Here is a 19,202-nt window from a genome sequence, read left to right as displayed (position 1 = left end):
CAGACATACAAAGAGTTTTTGAATGATTTTATTGTGAATATACAACTATTCCTTATTCTGTTTTAGTTGAAACCAAAAATGACATAATATAAATGTCAGAAAAAGATATTAGTTAAAATATGTCACCAACTGCATGACACAGTTTAACAAATGTAAAAGTAAGCTGCAATGTAATTTTGGCAATTTGTCCTTTCTCACACATTCATTTCTCTATCATATTTTAATTAGCATAACTAGAATGGTGATTTTTTACAATGAAGTTTTGGTTAACAGTTAAGATTAAGATCTGACTAACAAGTATAAGAGATCAGAATACTCTTTTAACATATTTAGAGATCATAAGAAACAAAAATCTGTAAACTTTGAATAAATTATCCAACAAACATTTTGTACTTCATGAAAATATTTTATTCATTACATATATATAATACAAACTTTTTTTAAAAATAGAATTTTCTTTATAACCGTATTATAATACATTTATTGGGGGGGGGATTCAATACAAAATATCTGGTTCTTCAATTTGATGTTGTACAGTGCATAAATGAAAACATTTTACAGTACTTCAATGCTAAATTATAGCATTAAAATGCATACATGTAAGAATTTAACTCAGGCAACATTATTTACTACTTGGAAGAAGAATTACATACTGAGAAAGTGGCGTAGTCTGTGGCAAAGCATTTGGAAAATGGTTTGGTAATATTAAAGGTTGTGATACATTATTTTTCACATACAGAACTGTTGAACTTGGAGTTGACCTTTCAATTTTTTCTGCCTGCCGTGAGGTATCAGGCACTTTACCATTACATACATCAATACATTCATTTAGTCTTTTAAGAAGAGCATTCAATGATTCTTTATTCAAATTGCATTTATTAGATTGAATATTTTTATATAAATCATGAGTTTTCTTAAGGACACTTGAAAAAAGTTCAGAACTGTCCTTTGTATTTATTATCACATTGTCATCAACAGATTCATCCACGGTACCTTGGTCTGAAACAGAATGGGTAAAATGTGGCGTCAAAAAGTTCCAAACAACAGCATGAATATGTGGGCAGAGATTGGCATTTATTAAGTTATGAATGCAATTACAAGTGAACATATGTACACAAATATCACATTCTTCACATTTCAAATTACAATGTTCTGGGCAGGTCATCAGTTCCCGACTTACATAAAAATTCTCTTCGTCTGATCGAATTAACCATATTTTTTCTGAAAGGGCAGATATTTCATCAGCAGGTATTTCCAAACCTAAACTGTGACAAGCATTTATACTCTCATGAGCTAAATTGAGTTTTTCTTCATCAACTGAGTTTGAAAGACGATCCAGCACTTTATCTCGAACTAATTTCATCAAAACAAATATAAATTTATCTAATCTCTTTTTTCTTCCTTCTCGGCAGCAATATCGGAAAGTGCGATGCATGATTTCCAAATGAATATTTGTACTCAAATTTATATCTTTGCGATAGCAATAGGCCCACATCTCTTGATTGCATCCATAATGCTGTTTAATAAAAATACCTAATTCTCTACTTTGGGGATCATTCAAGAGATTTTCCAGAAAATTTTCAAACATAACACAAAATACTGTTTCATTTTGACATTCAAGAAGGGTTCTCATAGTTTTATACACATCAGCTCTTTTTGCAGTATTACCTTTAAAGATTCTCATTTGTACCCTGATTCTACTATCCACATACCACATACTCCACAGCCACTTTGCTTCATCATTCATTATTTCTCTCCATGCATCGTAGTACAATGATAAACTATCAGACATAAAGTAAGTTGCAGATAAAGGTCCAGTAGATTGCTTAATTGCCTCAAAGAACTTAGTTATTACATATCTATCAACTTTACTGCTGATGCAAAATGCAACTGGAAAAGCAAGATCATGCTCATCCATTATAAAAAGCACAGTGAGGTAAAAACGACTACCTTTTTTTCGAAACAAAGAATCCACACAGACTACTTCTTTGTTTGAAGTAAGGAGTATATGTTTTTGGAATTCAGTCATTATAATCAACAAAAATTCATCCTGCCTTCCATCTTCATTTACAAAATCCTCCTGTCTATAGGCAAGAATGGGTGAATTCTCCATCTGGCAACAAAGACGAACCCAATGATCAACACTTTCAGCATCACTTAATCCATTATTATATTCTTCACAATTATAAGCATTATTGATACTCCGGAAATCCTTCTTTTTTAGAAGATGCAGTTGAAAATGATCCTTAGGTGATTGAGAATCTCGTATGCCATCCAGTAATTTTTCAACTGGAATTCCCTTAGAGACACTTTCTGAAACAAACAGAGAGAAAATCATCAGCATATGTTACCTATATATTAAAAAAGTCTCAACTGATAAATATTTAATTAAAGCAAATTTTGAATAATCCATTACATCTCTCTGTTACAAAACTGTGAGACGTAAAAAGAAGTTATTTTCTGATATATAGTAGCAAAACTCTTTGAATTACTTGAATTTGTCACTGAAGAACTCTTTTGTAACCTGGTGACGTGTTTCACTCGCATGAAACAGACCCAAGTTCTGTCCTCAAGGACATGCAGTCTTTCGCATTGTATGCCTGGTTCAATTCATAGATGTCACCACGGGCAAAGCCTCCACAAAAACAAAACCGTTGAACAATTGCATGCATTAAATCAACCACAGCATTGTGGCTGCCACAGAGGTACCCTTTCAGATGTCAGAGGAACACAATTCTCCTTCACCCACCAACCTATGGAAAAACTGACAAACTACATCACTCACACAGCCCATGTTGCCTCACTTCACAAGTGTTCAACAGGCCTAACTAGCTGTGCAGATGAACACAGCCCACCAATGTAATGATGAGTCTCATCATCGCATGGGCTTAAAACACGGTGGCAAATCATACTTCCTCATTAGCATACAGATGCTGCGAAGAGTGTATGGCAGGCTACAGAGCCAGCCAATTCTTGCTAATTTGAAAGAGTTGATTTACTTGAATTTGTCATCAAAGAGTACTTCACTCCCATGAAATGCACTGTCCCCAAGGTCATGTGGTCTTTTGCATGACACTTCTGATTCAACCCATAGATGTTGCTATGGGCAAAACCCTCTGCTTAATGCTGAAAGCACTGAACAGCCATGAGCTATAAATTTCCACACCTCTGTGGCCGCTACAAAGCTAATAAAGTGGTAAATAAAAGCTCTAATTAAGTGATATTAAGAAGCCTAATACATATTTTTACATGTAAATTAATCCAATAATTAATAGAGAGAATATAAATTGCACATAGTTTTATTAATTAGTAGCATAAAATAATAAAATATCCTGGCACCTTTTTGGCATTAGTAACTTGCTGAGTCGTTTAAATCACTACATAAATACAAAAAGAAATATAATAAGAGGCTAAAATTAAAAGATGGGAGTTTACTGAAATGACTTTTACTGAAACTATTTACTCATTTTCCCCTGATGAGTTCTGAATTGGAGCATCAGTAAAAGGATTTTAATTATTATTTTTGTATTTTTATCATGTATTTTTCTCCCTTTTGCATTTTCATTTTTATTTTTAGAGTTTGTACTACTATGAATTCTTATTTTAATTTTGATATGTTTGGATTTTGTGTTAAACCTCTTGTACACGATTGCTAATATTAATATTGTTCAGCAATAACCTTGCTTTGAATCCAATTTACTTTTAATTTTAGAATCTTTAAGTCTCTCTAACAAACACACAAACAAACAAAAACGTTGTTATTTTGTGGTTTACACGGTAAAATGGCTGAATGTTGCAAGATTAATTTGAAATTACTGTACGATTTGGAATGAAAGGGAAAAAAGCATTAATTGACTGGTATGTAAATGAAGGTTTACTTAGTTGCCATTGTAAGCATTCTGTTTGTAGGAAGAAAATGCATATGGTCGAACGTCGGAGGATATTTTTTACTTTTATTTTTGTGAATTTATGTGGTGACACCAGTATACAGATTCTAGTTCAGATAATTTTAGAAAGTTTTTGTATGCTGTTAAGGAATTTTGTTTGACAGAAGACAGAGAAATTTGTAAATAAGACAAGTGGATATTTTCTTTGTGTAGTGCTAAGATTAATCTCCTTTTTCAAGTTATTTCATTGTTTGATTTGAAATGTAGTATACTGAGATTATATATTTTTTGTTGGCTGCTCCTTTTACTTTTAAAGTGAATATAGATTGATGTGTACATGGACAAAGTCAGGGAAATGCGCAATGCCTAGTTTGTGCAATTCTCGGATTTTTTTTTTTTAAAGTGAAAATAGGTCAATGTGTACATGAATATCCAGTTTGTGCAATTCCTGGACTTGTTATTTTTGTGCCCAAAATCACCGCTATATAAATTCAAAATAACAAGTCAAAGAATTGCACAAACTCGGTGTCCATGTACCGTCAATAATCACCAATTATCGCCAAGGGGCACCCGCATTACCCTGAGCCTTAGAAGTTTTTTTTAAAAATGTATTTTATATTATTTTCATTATTATTTTACAACAATTAAAAAAATCTTAGTTTCAATTAATTAAAAATAGGCTATATTCTGTCTAGAGCAAGTACACTTTAAAAAAAAATTATACATTAAAAATAAAAAATTTATTTTACTCTTTTATTTTAACTGAATTAGAACTGATTGCAAGACAAATGAAAAGATAATCTTAATGGTGTCAAAAAGTTTATACAGTCAAAAGTCTTCAATCCAGACGTCCATAATCCGGAATGATCTATAATCCGGACCTCAAAGCTACAAACTTTCTGCGCATGCGTAAACATATAATTGTTGGCTTTAGTTTTCCACATGCAAATTTTGATCGGAGGTCAATCGGCAGTAAGCTCACGTGGTTGCCGCTGATTGCCCGATGTCGTCAAGATTGGCGGGTTGGCCGAGTATTATATATGTACGCTGGTATCGGCGAATGTCTTGATCTCTTGGTATTATGAGTTAGCATTATGCTAGTTTTCTTTCACTCAATGATTTTAAATGTAAAGGCTACAGTGTTAGCTTATTTTATTTTATTTACGGAATAAAGCATGAATTTTATTTAGATTAGTCTTAGCTTTATTTAAGGGAAGCAAAATGTGCTTTGCCTTTATCATCACCACTACCAACAGTGTTATGGGCCCAGCGCCAACAGATAATCAGTCATCCAGTTCAACTCAGCATTGAAGGAATGTAGGTGAAGAGGGCCGTTATCCACGAAAAGAAGCTGACCTGTCTTAGAAGTTTGTTCAAGTTGTTGTGCTCACACTTAATTGAAGATGTCATTACTACCTGAAGGTTTTCAGCTGTTAAACCATGACAACTGGGATCGATGGAAAGTCGATATGAAAATGCTCTTACTGGATAGAAATTGTTGGAGCTTCATAGAGAACAAAGAAAAAAAATTAGATAAAAGTGCAACAAGGCGTGAAAAGCAGGAATTCACACTGAGAGAGAACAGAGCCTTCACTACATTATATTATGGAATTAAAACTGAGTTTAGGCCGCTGATACAAGAATGTTCAAGTGGTAAAGAAGCATGGGAAGTTCTACAGAAGCAATTTGAACACAAAACAAGAGCAAGGATAATTCAGTTACTGGATGAATTTTTTAGTATTAGATATACGCGAAATGAAAAAATAGGATTATTCATTGCGAGGATAAGAATGACTGCAAAGAAGTTGGCTGAAGCTGGTCACAACTTGGCAGATCTTTTTAAATGCTTTCAGGCAATAAGGCGATTACCCTAGGAATACTCCGGCATTGTACAGTTGATTTATAGGTGGAAGGCCGAAGATTTTACACTGGAAAAAATTGCTGAAGAACTGGTAAGGGAAGAAAGCTGACTTCGCCGGGTAAATGCCGATTTAGATGACAGCAAGGTAAGCGTGTTTAATACTATTGGTTCAAATGCAGGGAAAGATAAAGTTGAAAATAAAACTAAATCTAAGAATATGAGAATAGGACCTTGTTTCAGATGTCATAAATTTGGGCACTTAATCGCTCAATGTAAAGAAAATGTAAGTAAAAATCAGATGCTTAAAATAGACGATAAAAATGGACTGTTTAAAGATAAAGAATTAATGTTAGTAGAAAATTATGTAACAACTACAGATAAAGGAAGTAATACAGATAAATTTAATTAGGCCGTAGATACTGCAGCTACAACTCATTTCTGTAATACAAATTTAATGACAAATTTTGAAGAAATAAACGATATACGTACGTCTTTAGCTGTAGGAAATTGTGAAAGTAAAGTACTAGGAAAGGGTACCATCAAATTTGCAGTAAAAGTAGGCAATCGAATAGATTGGATTGAGTTAGATGTCATATATAACCCAAATCTAAGAAGAAATTTACTATGAGGAGCAAGGTTAGAAAAGGCAGGTGCTCATTTTGCGATTTAAAAAGGGAAGATGTGGATATACTTTAATAATTGGGATAGATTATGCTACACTAAACGATATGACGGACTTTATCACGTAAAACCATTTAGATATGCAACAAATAAAAGGGAAGCTGGTTACGGTACAGAAATTGGAAAGTTAAATAAAGTAGACGATGCGATGCTATGGCATCGGAGATTTAGCAACGTAAATTTTGATTATATTAAGAAAACTAGTAAGAATCAAAGCGTGAAAGGGTTACCAGAAATTGGAAAACCAATGGAGAGGTGTGAACCATGTATTATTGCTAAATCTAGTAAAATAACTTTTAAAACTGTTCCGAAGAGATCGGATAAACCATTGCAGTTGGTTTATTTAGACGTTTGTGGCCCACTACCAGTTCCATCTATGGGTGGGAGTAAATATTTCCTTGCTATTGCGGATGACTATAGTAGATTAGTAACAGTGTATTGTATGAAAAATAAAAATGAATCGTTCTACAACTTTATGATTTATCATAGGCAAATGGAAAGACTGACGAATAGAAAATTAATAAGTATACGCACCGATAACGGTGGGGAATTCTGTAACAGGCAATTTGAAGGGTACTTAGTCGAAAATGGAATTAGTGTTGAACGCACAAACGCGTACACCACAGAAGAGAACGGTGTGTGTGAACGTTTTAACCGAACGGCATTAGACGCAGACTTAATGATGGTAAAATGGGAAAAGAATGGTGGACAGAAGCTCTTGGCTGTTTCGTACATACATGGAACAGAGTATGTCATAAAAGCAACTGAACCCCTTATGAAATGTTCCTAAATAGAAAACCCAGTGTTGTTTATTTTAAAATATTTGGTTGTAAAGCCTATGTTGGCGTGCCAAAACAGATTAGAAATAAATTACAAATGAGGTGCAAAGAAGGAATCATGGTAGGATATGTGAAGGAAACTAGGGGTTATAGGATATGGCTATCAGAAGAACGCAGATTAATAGAAACTTGTAATGTGAAGTTCGATGAAAAACTGAATGCAGCAAATGGTATCCTGGAACAGAAATCAAAACCTAAATTTAAAAGATTACAGGAATGAGCTATTAGCAGAATCAGGTGAAGAACAAGAAACTTCTAGAGAAGAAATAAAGTTGTCAGATGATAAATCTACTCCAAAAGAAGTATCAGACTTAAACTGGCAAAGAAAAGCAGTTAAAAGGCCAGACGGAACACGTACAGACATATATTATTATGTAGAGGGAACGGAAACCCGTTTTAGATCCCATAATGATATTGAAAAGTATTGCGAGGCAAGAAATATTAAATTTGAAAAAGATAAGTTCGATTTTAGTGGAAAAACGAATACTCGGGAAAGTTAATTTTGTAGAACAGGAGACTAGCTCCGTGTCTGAAGAGGCAAATTCCGTAGAAATTGTTAACCCACAAAATTTTAAAGAAGCACGAAAATCAGTAAATGTCGAAGAATAGGATAGGGCAATGAAAGAAGAAATTGACACACTGAAGAAAAGAAAGGTTTGGGAATTAGTCGAAAAGCCAGAAAATAAAACTATAATAGGAAACAAATGGGTCTATACGCTAAAAAGAAATGAAAAGAATCAAGTGGTTAGATACAAAGCACATTTAGTAGCACAGGGATTCAGGCAGAAAAGAGGTGAAGATTTTGATGATGTTTACAGGCCTGTAGTAAATTTTTCAATCATAAGAATATTTTTTACTATCCTGGTATGTTTATTTGGATGGACTAATTGTCAGTTAGATGTAAAAAACGCATATTTATATGCAAACCTAAATGATAAAATACATATGACCCAACTAGAGGGATTTATTGAAGAGGAAAATAAAGTGTGTTTATTACAGAAGGCCATTTACGGTCTACATCAAGGATGTTAAACTCGCGGCCCACAACAAATATTTTTGCGGCCCGGCCAATACATCGGCAAATAATAATATATAATAATAAAATAACATATCGACGAAGAAAAAAATGAAATGTTTACTGCTAAGTAATTAACGATAACTTATTCAGTGTTGTTAGATTACTCACAGCGAGCTGACATACACACTACTTAAATTACAAACGCGTGTGAGTAGCCTGCGTTCAGCTACCTTCGGCTTTTGGGGGACGCACTCAGAACTTGTACGCATCCACCGATAGCCGAATGTGGCCGAACTCATGGTCTTAGTTTTCCAATCATAGTTTTGTACGATATATTGGTGCATGCACTTTGCTTTATTATTAATTATTACTTAATTCATATTGTTACGGATTTCATAGTTATTTATTTAGTTAGTTTTTTCTATTTAGAATTGTAATTAGATTTGCTTCATGTTGCCTTAGCAACGCAGACGATTTTTGAAAAGACGGCTGCGTTGGAAGGTTACAAATAGAACAGCGCATGCATTTAATACCTAATAAATAAATATCTCGTAATTGCTGTTGCCATCCACAAAAATCCAGATATTTATCCAGTATACTCGAGAAATTAATTATAAAGCTTATAAAAGCCGAGAACAAACAACTCATCTCAGTAGTAGCTGTAGTTCTAGCGAACTGTTTGTTTACTTAATGCTGTGATTGATTTGTAGTGATTTCGCTGTGAGATAGAATTAGTTTCTCTGTTTTGAATTGATTTTTGCTAAACGTTTGACATTTTCTGATATTGTTAGAATATTTTTGAAGAAATATTTCAGCATTTTGATTTATCTCTTGTGGAAAGAATAAATTTTTGTTAACTTTTTAACGTTAACCGTGTTTATTCCAGCCCTTTGCATTCAGTATGTCTATATCAAAACCAAGTGGTAGTAAAATTAAATGAAAAATCGCTGACGAACATAGAATATTCCAAATAAAATGGGAATTAGAATATTTTTGCTGTGAAATAAAAGATAAAGTAATCTGCTTGATATGTAATAATACTATTAATGTACCAAAGTTATATAATATTAAACGTCATTACGAACAACACAAATCGAAATATAACAATTACGAAGGATTAATGAGAGAAGAAAGGTTGAAAGAGCTCAAGTTAGGAGTGAAAAAGCAACAGTCCATGTTTAGTAAAGTATTAAAAGAAAGTGAAGCGGCAGTACATGCAAGCTACGTCTTCTCCGAGTTGATAGCTAAACATTCGAAGCCTTTTACTGACGGTGATTTCATCAAGGAATGCCTAATGAAAGCTGGAGAAATTGTTTGTCCTGGAAATGTGAAGGCTTTTCAATCAATTTCATTGTCTTGAAATACAGTTGCGGAAAGAGTTACTGATTTAGCCGCGAATTTAAGTGATCAAAGCAAAATCATCTAGTTTCGAAAGTTTCTCCATTGCCTGTGACGAGAGCACGGACATTAGTGGCAAAGCTCAATTAGCAGTGTTTCTTCGTTCTTGTGACAAGAATTTTAACATTTTTGATGAATTACTGGAACTAATACCGATGCCTGGTACTACCACAGGAGAAGATATATTTACTTGTGTTTTTGGACTTCTGCAGAAAGACAATCTACCTTTGGCAAAATTAAAAATTAAATTCTTAGAGAATGAGAATGGGTTTTTTTATACATCAGCAAACATATATTGAAGAAATTTTTTTAAAATTTAAACATTTCCAGATACCAATAACTTTACTTCCCATAGCTAAAGGAACTATTCTTACAAAATTAGACTGTCCATCTACAAATGCAGAAATTGCGGAAATGCATACATTACCCTTTAGAAATCTGTTGGGATGTTTAGTTTTTGTAGCTAACAGGACAAGGCCTGATATTACACATGCAGTGAATATCTTATCACAATTTCAGGAGAATCCTGGAATTAGGCATTGGGAAGCATTGTTGAAATTGCTTGGTTATCTCAATTGTACTAAATTATGTAAGTTAAACTTATCGAAGATTAAACATCTAAATTTATATTGTTATTCAGATGCGAATTATGCAAGTAATAGAGAAGACCGCGTGTCCATGGGAGGATTTATATTATATTTAGATGAAGTACTGGTAATCTGGAAAACTGTTAAACAAAAATGTGTAAGTTTATCAACCATGGAAGCGGAATATATCGCCTTATCTGAAGCAGCGATGGAATTAATGTGGACGAAAAATGTCTTACAAGATGAAATTTTAAAGTTTAATTTAAGAGAATGTAAACTATTTTGTGATAACAAGTCTGGAATTGATTTTTCTAGATCGGCAATAGAAAATCGCCATACTAAGCACATAGACATAAAATATCACTTTATCACTAGTAATGAAGAAGTGTTTGACCTTGAATTTATCACCAGTAAATTAAATACTGCCGACTTATTTACAAAAGCGGCGACTGCTGTTAATTTAAGAAAGTTTTGTTTAGATGTTTTCAGTGTTTAAAACAATAAGTGTTTTCGTATAATAGAATTGAACTATGAACTGTAATTCTGTGCAAGTTTTGTTTTTGTCTTTGCATGAGGAAAAGAGGGCCGTTTGTTGGATTTAGTTTTTCACATGCAAATTTTGATCGGAGGTCAATCGGCAGTAAGCTCATGTGGTTGCCGCTGATTGGCTGATGATGTCAAGATCAGCGGGTTGGCCGAGTATTATTAGTCTTAGCTTTATTTAAGAGAAGCAAGATATGCTTTGCCTTTATGATCACCACTGCCAACAATAATGCGTTTACGCATGCACACATGCATTTAAGCATGCGCATAATACCTTTATGCATGCGCATATGCGTTTACGAATGCACGTTTAATGTATAACGGACGGTACAAGCTAAGCTAAAATTATCTAATTATCTATTTCAGTTAACATTGCAGATTGCGTTGTTCCTTAATCTTCTAATTGGATCCGGCTTATTATTTTTTGCAGTTTGTTAGAGCAATTTTATAAAAGTAAGCTTGAACTTTCGATTATGTCAAATAGAATTTCTGATATATATTTATTAATATGTAAATGATCTACAAAGCGAAAGTATGTTTCGAAGTTCATTAAACAAAAAGTGGAATTTCTACAAAAAATGGATAAAGGCATATCCTTTGTTTATCTAAACTTTAACGTTCGTTTATCTAAACTTTGTTTATCTTTAATGCCGCGCAAGAAATTGGAAGTTGATCTGTCAGCACTATCCTTATCTTCAGGGCAGATGTTTTTATTTTATTTGGCTTATAATTCCTTACTAATTATAGTATTTTATCTCATGTACTCCGTCTTTGATATGATTTAAATCAAATTCCTCGTCATTATAAATATCACGAATACACATCAAATAGTTTTCTGGTTGCAATTTTCTAATTTCGACTATGCGTAATGTATGCTTTACGCATGCACGCGTTGAAAGAAATGTTTAATAAAGTAAACAAATAAATATTCAGCTTTTTTTTTTGTAAATTTTAATACCCTTTAGATCATAATTGCTCTTTATTTCATAAATAACGTTTTCCTATTTTTAATTTTATAATTTCTGCATGCCATCTTACCAGATTTAAACTGATGATCTATAATCTGGAAAAACTGATAATCCGGAATCGCCGAAGTCCTGATGAGTCCAGATTAAAGACTTTTGACTGTATAGTTAAAGTTTAAAGGAAATAAAAATACTTTATTTCTTTATTTGTGTAACCTTTGTTGAAACAAAACGATTAAAATGAAATTGCTCATATTCTAACTACATACTTGGCCATATATATGTTTAGACGACATTTGTGGTCATGTGCATACCTGAATTGCTGCATAAATACATTTTGATGACATCATTGGCATCAAAATGTGTTTATGCGGCAATTGAGATTGGCAAGGGTGTGCATAATCAGAAAGTGCCAAATAAATATATAAATCAAACGACTATAACATAAAAACAATCCAGATTGGGCAAACATACAAGCAAATATTTCATAAAGGAATGGAAAAACTAAATTAAGCAAAAAAACAATGGAACAGATAATCATTCCAATTATTAAATCCATTAATATAATGCCAAAATCAGGTCAATAAGCCAGTTAAACAATGTATCAATAAATAAATGTATACATAAAAAAGTAATAAAAAATTAAGGAACTACTCTCATATCGGCCATTGCTTCGCAACAAATTTCTCGCAAAATATTTTTGGCGAGAAACTCCACGTTGCCATATTACTATCTAAATTTTTTGTCTACATTTCCAACTTTTTTTTTTTTTTTTTCCAATGGCAGATTGTGAACAGTTACAGTGTAACACAGTCCATTAATCTATACAAGGCCAGATGTGGTGGTCTCTTTATTATGGAGGGACCTAACAGGTGGACCACCATCGCCCCCTATGAAGGGACGGACAGTTACAACCATGCATTCTCCAGAATTCGAAAAAGGCCCTTCGGTATCACAGTCAGGCTTCCTAACTACTATACCATCTGCGCGATCATTTCGAACTTTGGTACTACTCTTATATACGCTCCCAGGTCGCCAAATGCGGCGATATGTGTTGTACGCTGGTTTTTGGTGACGATGTTGGTTTCTATGGCAACTCTTTTTATGTGGAAACTTATATTTCAGTTGCTAGTTGTGTGGTATTGGTGTGATTTATGACTGATTTATGTATGCTAGACTTTGTATGCTCGGTGTCTCAGAAGATAGGAGGGAAAGATAAAAGTGGAAGTTAATGAGTTGAAGTTTGGCAAAAGGAAATATCCTCGTGGCCATCCTGTTGAGGGATAGTGGGTATTTGGAGGTGTGGAAAGAGGGTCTGGGATATTATTTATGGCGGCTGTGCATGATACAAGTAAGAAAATTCTGATGCAGTGTATTAAAGAGTGGACTGAGGCTGGTACAACTATTTTTTCGGATAGCTGAAAATCCTACAAGGATTTGGGAAAAGAAGGATTTGAACATTTATTTGTGAAAGATAGTACCAATTTTGTGGATAGTGAGTCTGTTATATAAATACGATAGTGATTACGTGGCGGCATGCAATTGGTATTTGTGCTGTTCAAAGAAGCATTCATTCATGGTAAGTGCATTTTATTTTATTCTTGTTCTTATTTTGTAGAATGTCGTGTTTATTGTTTTTTTAGTATGAATTTCTGTCATTGTTTTTTTGAATTGTTTGTAATTTATTTTAGTTTATTTTGTTGATTAGTGCATAGTGCCTAAATTGTGCAATTCGTAGATGTTTTTTAAAGTTGAAACAGAATGCTGTGTACATGGTATTCTTCGAAATTTATTGTTGTTATGTTGATTTATTAAAGCGATGTGTGCGTAGTTCGTAGATTCCTTCACTGCCTAGACTGTGCAATACATAGATGTTTTTTTAAGTTTAAACACAATGCTGTGTACATGGTATTCTTTGAAATTTATTGTAGTTATGTTCATTTATTTAAGATAGGTGTGTGTAGTTCGTAGATTCCTTTGCTACATAGATTGTGCAATTCTGTGATTTTTTTTTTTTAAGTTAAAACATATTGCAGTGTACATGGATTCTTCTGAAATATTTTTGGTTAGAAACTTTACATTTTTGTTACCTAAATTTTTTGTTTTTGTTTTGGATTTTTAGTTTAAATTGTGTGTTAAAAACATGGCTTTTGCACGTGCGAAAGTCGCATTTTTGGAGACATTTTAGGCTTATAGTTCGAAATGTAGTAAAAAAATTTAGGTAGTAATATTGCAGTGTGGAGTTTTTCGCCAAAACTGTAACCCACCGAAGGCATATATGAGAGTAGTTCCCGAATTTTAATCCCAAAATGCTTCCAAAAACGCGGTTTCACAAGTCCAAAAAACACATTTTGAACACACAATTTAAGCTAAAAATCCGAAACAAAAACAAAAAATTTAGATAGCAAAAACATAAAGTTCTTAACCAAAAATATTTTACAAGAATCCATATACACAGCGATCTGTTTTTACTTAAAAAACATCACAGAATTGCACAATCTATGCAGCGAAGGAATCTACGAACTACGCACACCTAGCTTAAATAAATTAACAAAATAAATTTCAACAAAATAAACTAAATTACAAACAATTCAAAAAAAAAAACAACAACAGAAATTCATACTAAAAAGCAATGAACATAACATTCTACAAAATAACAACAATAAAATAAGAACAACAATAAAATAAAATGCGCATACCATGAACGAACGCTTCTTTTAACAGCAAAAATATCAATTTCAAACATCACCAAAATAATTTCACCACAAATTTGTTGAAAGGATCTTCTTCAGTTTCAGTACAGCGATGGAACAACATATAAACCGCCAAATAAAACTCAAAATCGCATTTCCAATTATAAGTAGGTAACATAGCTTTAACGTGCCGTCAAGTAATCTCTATCGTATTAATATGACAGCTAGACTCACTATCCACAAAATTAACACTATCTTTCACAAAAAATGTTCAAAACCTTCTTCTCCTAAATCCTTGTAGAATTTCCAGCCATCTGAAAAAATAGTTGTACCAGGCACGCGACTAAAATTTTGCCAACACGTCTTTCATCACATCACAAAAAATTTTAAACCGGCCACCACGCGAACCAAACAGCAACTAAAACCACTACAGTAAAATCCAAGTTTCCACATAAAAAGGGTTGCCATAGAATCCAACATCGCCCCCAAAACCATCGCAGAACACGCAATTGTGCCAAAAACCAGCGCAGAACACATATCGCCACATTTGGTGACCTGAGGGTGTATATAAGAGTAGTATCAAAATTAAATTAAAAAAAAAGATAAAATAATTCACTAAACAGATAAAAAATTCATATTCATACGAGAGAATCGAGAAAGCAACCCATGAGTAGGAACACTTAAGGCAATTGATATAAATGATGCCAAATTTGGCACCAGAGGTTGTTATACATTTACTATTGCATTCTTCTTTTTTTTTTTTTTTTTTTTTTTTAATTTGGTTGTAGTGTGGGAAACGTTATGTCATGATATTCCCTAATCCCCTACCGTATGACGTATGCATTGCGTCAGCATGTGTTTACCGCCTTCGGGAGAAGACGAGGTTTAGCTGGCGAGCGGAGCAGACGTCGCTCGATCACTCGTATACCATTTTCATTAATTGTAATCCTAATGTAATCTATATTTGTAAATAGTAATAAATGTGTGTTATCAACTATGGTCGTTGCCTTTCCCCACATTTTGGGGGCTCGACTGTGCCTTTTGTGCATGCGTTATAATCGAACCCTAGACACCAGTAATCACTAAAGACGTTCAGAAAGCTAACAAAGGCAAGACATGCCTTTATGACGATTTAATATTCTTCTTCAAGCTAGACGACGTATGTGAATGAAGACGTGCCTTTATGACAATTTAATATTCTTCAAGCTGGACGACATATGTGAATGATGTTACATGCTACTTGTCCATTCTTCTGATTTTGGACGTTAAACCGAAATTCGATTTTGGATTACATTGGATTGGCCAAGATATATATTGGATTATAAGGACTGCCCCGAAGTTAGGTAGGCCCATTTTTCCCTAATCCGTTCATAATTTATTAGTATTACGATTTTAAGCTGTGCTTATACTGTTTAATTCTCATTCATACATACCCTATTTCATATTCATATTGTCCTATTTTGCTGTTTAAAGAACTAGGGATCTAAAATTAGGTGATATCCCATTGATAGCGAATTTTCTTAAATATGGCACAACACGAGTTATTAAATTATTTAATACCGTGCTCGGATATTGCGATTTTGATCATTCTTCGCGAAAGCGAATGCGAAATTTTGCCGCGTTCCCGGATAGTTTCGATTTGGCAAAACATAAAGAACTTCTATTAAAAGATTTCTCTTTATCAGATTTTATATCAGTGGCGAATTTATTGCATTTGGAAGCTTCCACTAATAAAGATGTTTTATGTGAAAAATTTTTTCATGCGCTCACTAATCTGATGGATTTTCACAATTACCTAGATGTTAGTTTTTTATCCGATGACGATCATTCAATTTCAAACACCGACAGTGCACCGACGCCTGTAGGTCTAAGTTCTTCTGTTCCCCCTTCCCCTCCCTCCATGGCACCAAGCCCAAATCGCGTTGTTTCTTCTGACGTGGAAGTAATAAATTTGAATTCGAGTCGCTCCGGTGTTTATATGACGGCGAACACCGAGATGAGTCATGACTTGTGGTTTATTTTGAGAGATCTTTCAAACACTTGCAGAAACTTTTCAGGCAATGATTCCTATTCAGTCCGTGCTTTTTTCAACAATATAGAGGATAATTTCCAATTATTCCCAAATCTTACCGACCAGCAAAAATTAGTTTTTGCGAAAAGACTTGTTGTGGGTACTGCTAAAACTTTTTTGTTTTCACAATGGAATCTCAATTCATACGACATGTTTAAAACAGTATTACTTAATGAGTTCTCTGATAAAATTGCGTCTATTGAAATTCATAAACAACTCGAAAGAAGAAAAATGCGCTCGAATGAAAGCTCTTTGCAATATTTTATCGCAATGCGCGAAATTGCGAATCATGGTGACAGTGTTATCGACGAGGCTTCCGTCATTCAGTATACCATTCAAGGAATACTAGGTATCCCATCCGATAAAATTATTCTCTACGGTGCAAAATCATATTCTGAATTCAAGGAAAAGCTACGCATATGAATCTGTAGTTACAACTAGACATACAAATATCTCTCATCCATCAAATTTTAAAAATACGAATAATGGCCCCAGACGTAGTACTGGACGAAAAAATTCAGACCAACAACACGACACGAAATTTAATAATACTGGTCCATCTAAAACTAAACCACAAACTTGTTTTAACTGCAATGAAGTCGGACACCTCTCACGGTCCTGTCCTAATCGTTGTCTTGGCCCAAAGTGTCTAACTTGTTGTCGTTTTGGACATAAATCTATGGATTGCCGCCCCACTACATCAAATGAGACTTCCATTCCACCTGCCAAAGTAAATACAGTACAAACCTCTCATGGTAATATGTGTAAAACTGTCGTTATACTCAATAGCACAGTTTCTGGATTAATTGACACTGGAAGTGAGGTCACATTACTGAACGAAAACACATGGATTCGACTTGGTTCCCTACCACTTTCAAATAATTCTGGAGTGTTAACTGGTTTCGGATTCTCGAAAATTCCTATTATTGGCTATTTTCAAACCATTATCAACATTGATAATCAGGACTTTCCGGTTAATATTAGAGTTGTTCCAAATCATTCAATGCAATTTTCTCTTATTGTAGGCTGTGACGTAATTACAAATGCTAAATTAACTATTACACCAGACGGTATATATTTTTCAAAACCTTCCGAGCAATGCTTTGAAACTGCTCCCGAATCTTTCATTTTTGCAATAAATGACGATGTTCCAGCTTTTGATATTGGTTCAAATGTTTCCAAAGAAACTCGTGCTGCGGCAGAACGTTTGCTGAATTCGCATGTCCCAAATAAAACAAAGACGACAGATATTAAACTTAATATCACTCTATCCGATGATAAACCGATTTTTCACCCTCCTAGACGCCTTCTTTTTGTTGAACGGGAAATTGTTGACAAACAAATAAATGAATGGTTGAAACTTAAAATTATTGAACCTTGTTCATCTCCATATGCCAGTCAAGTTCTCGTGGTGCGTAAAAAAGATGGTACACCCCGTGTTTGCATCGATTATAGGAAACTTAATCGACTTTTAATTAAGGATCATTTTCCTCTTCCTCTTATCGATGACATTTTGGATAAACTTCAAGACGCGCAAATTTTTAGTACTCTTGACCTACATAATGGCTTTTTTCATGTGCCAGTAGCGGACGAAAGTAAACCATATACAGCTTTTGTAACTCACAATGGACAATTCCAGTTTCTTCGAATGTCATTTGGTCTTTCAAATTGCCCTTCAGTATTCCAGCGCTTTATAAATTATGTTTTTCGTGATTTAATTGTCAAAGGTTATGTTTTACCCTACATGGACGATGTAGTTATTCCCGCCAAAAATGAAAATGAGGCCATTCATCGTCTGAACCAAGTACTCAAAGTTGCTAGTGAATATGGTCTAGAAGTTAATTTTCGTAAATGTCAATTTCTTCACAAAAAAATCGAATTTCTTGGACATATCATCGAAGGTGGTAAACTTTTTCCTTCCCCTTCGAAAACAAAATCTGTAATTAACTACCCCGAACCTAAGAGTACGAAAGATGTCCAATGCTTTCTCGGTCTCACGGGATATTTTAGGAAATTCATCCCCTCATATTCTAGCATTGCAAAACCCCTTAGTGATCTCCTTTGTAAGGACACCCCCTTTCAATTTCATGCTGATCAGAAAGCCACATTTCACAGATTAAAATATTTGCTTTCTCAACAACCAGTTTTAAGTATTTTTAATAAAAAGAGTCTTATCGAAATTTATACCGACGCATCCATTGATGGCTTGGGGGCAGTCCTACTACAAAAATCTATGAATGATAACAGCTTTCACCCTGTCTACTTACATGTCAAAGAAAACATCGGACAATGATCGTAAATACACCAGTTATGAACTCGAAGTCCTTGCAATTGTTGAAGCTTTAAAAAAGTTCCGCATTTACGTCCTTGGTTCACATTTTAAAATTATCACTGACTGCAACGCTTTTGTACAAATTTTAAATAAAAAGGAACTCAATTTGAGAATAGCCCGATGGGTTTTATATCTCCAAGATTTTGACTACGAAATTGAGCACCGTACCGGCTCAAAGATGGCTCACGTGGATGCCCTTAGTCGCAGTTCATGTTGCATGACTATCCAAGACAGTGTCCTCCTCCAATTTCGCAAAGCACAAGAAGCCGACGCGCATATTACGGCTATTAAAGCATTCCTTCAAACGATGCCTTCGTATGATAACTT

At 34.0% G+C, this 19,202-nt stretch overlaps 1 protein-coding gene across 1 annotated transcript in view; it reads right to left on the bottom strand.

Moving 5' to 3' along the window:
- Positions 1–486: 486 nt before the first annotated feature.
- LOC118201928 (uncharacterized) overlaps positions 487–19,202 on the bottom strand; it is a 28,040-nt gene continuing 9,324 nt past the window's right edge. Inside the window, exon 3 of the mRNA XM_085824360.1 lies at positions 487–2,313. Within this exon, the coding sequence (XP_085680486.1) occupies positions 623–2,313 (1,691 nt within the window). The 3' untranslated portion in view covers positions 487–622. The remainder of the gene's footprint in view (positions 2,314–19,202) is intronic.

This window comes from Stegodyphus dumicola, chromosome 1 (genome assembly GCF_044657685.1).
Source record: "Stegodyphus dumicola isolate Sdum_Otavi_A_Nest chromosome 1, ASM4465768v1".
In the NCBI taxonomy this organism is placed as follows: domain Eukaryota; kingdom Metazoa; phylum Arthropoda; class Arachnida; order Araneae; family Eresidae; genus Stegodyphus; species Stegodyphus dumicola.
This window is presented reverse-complemented; position numbering and strand designations above follow the sequence as displayed.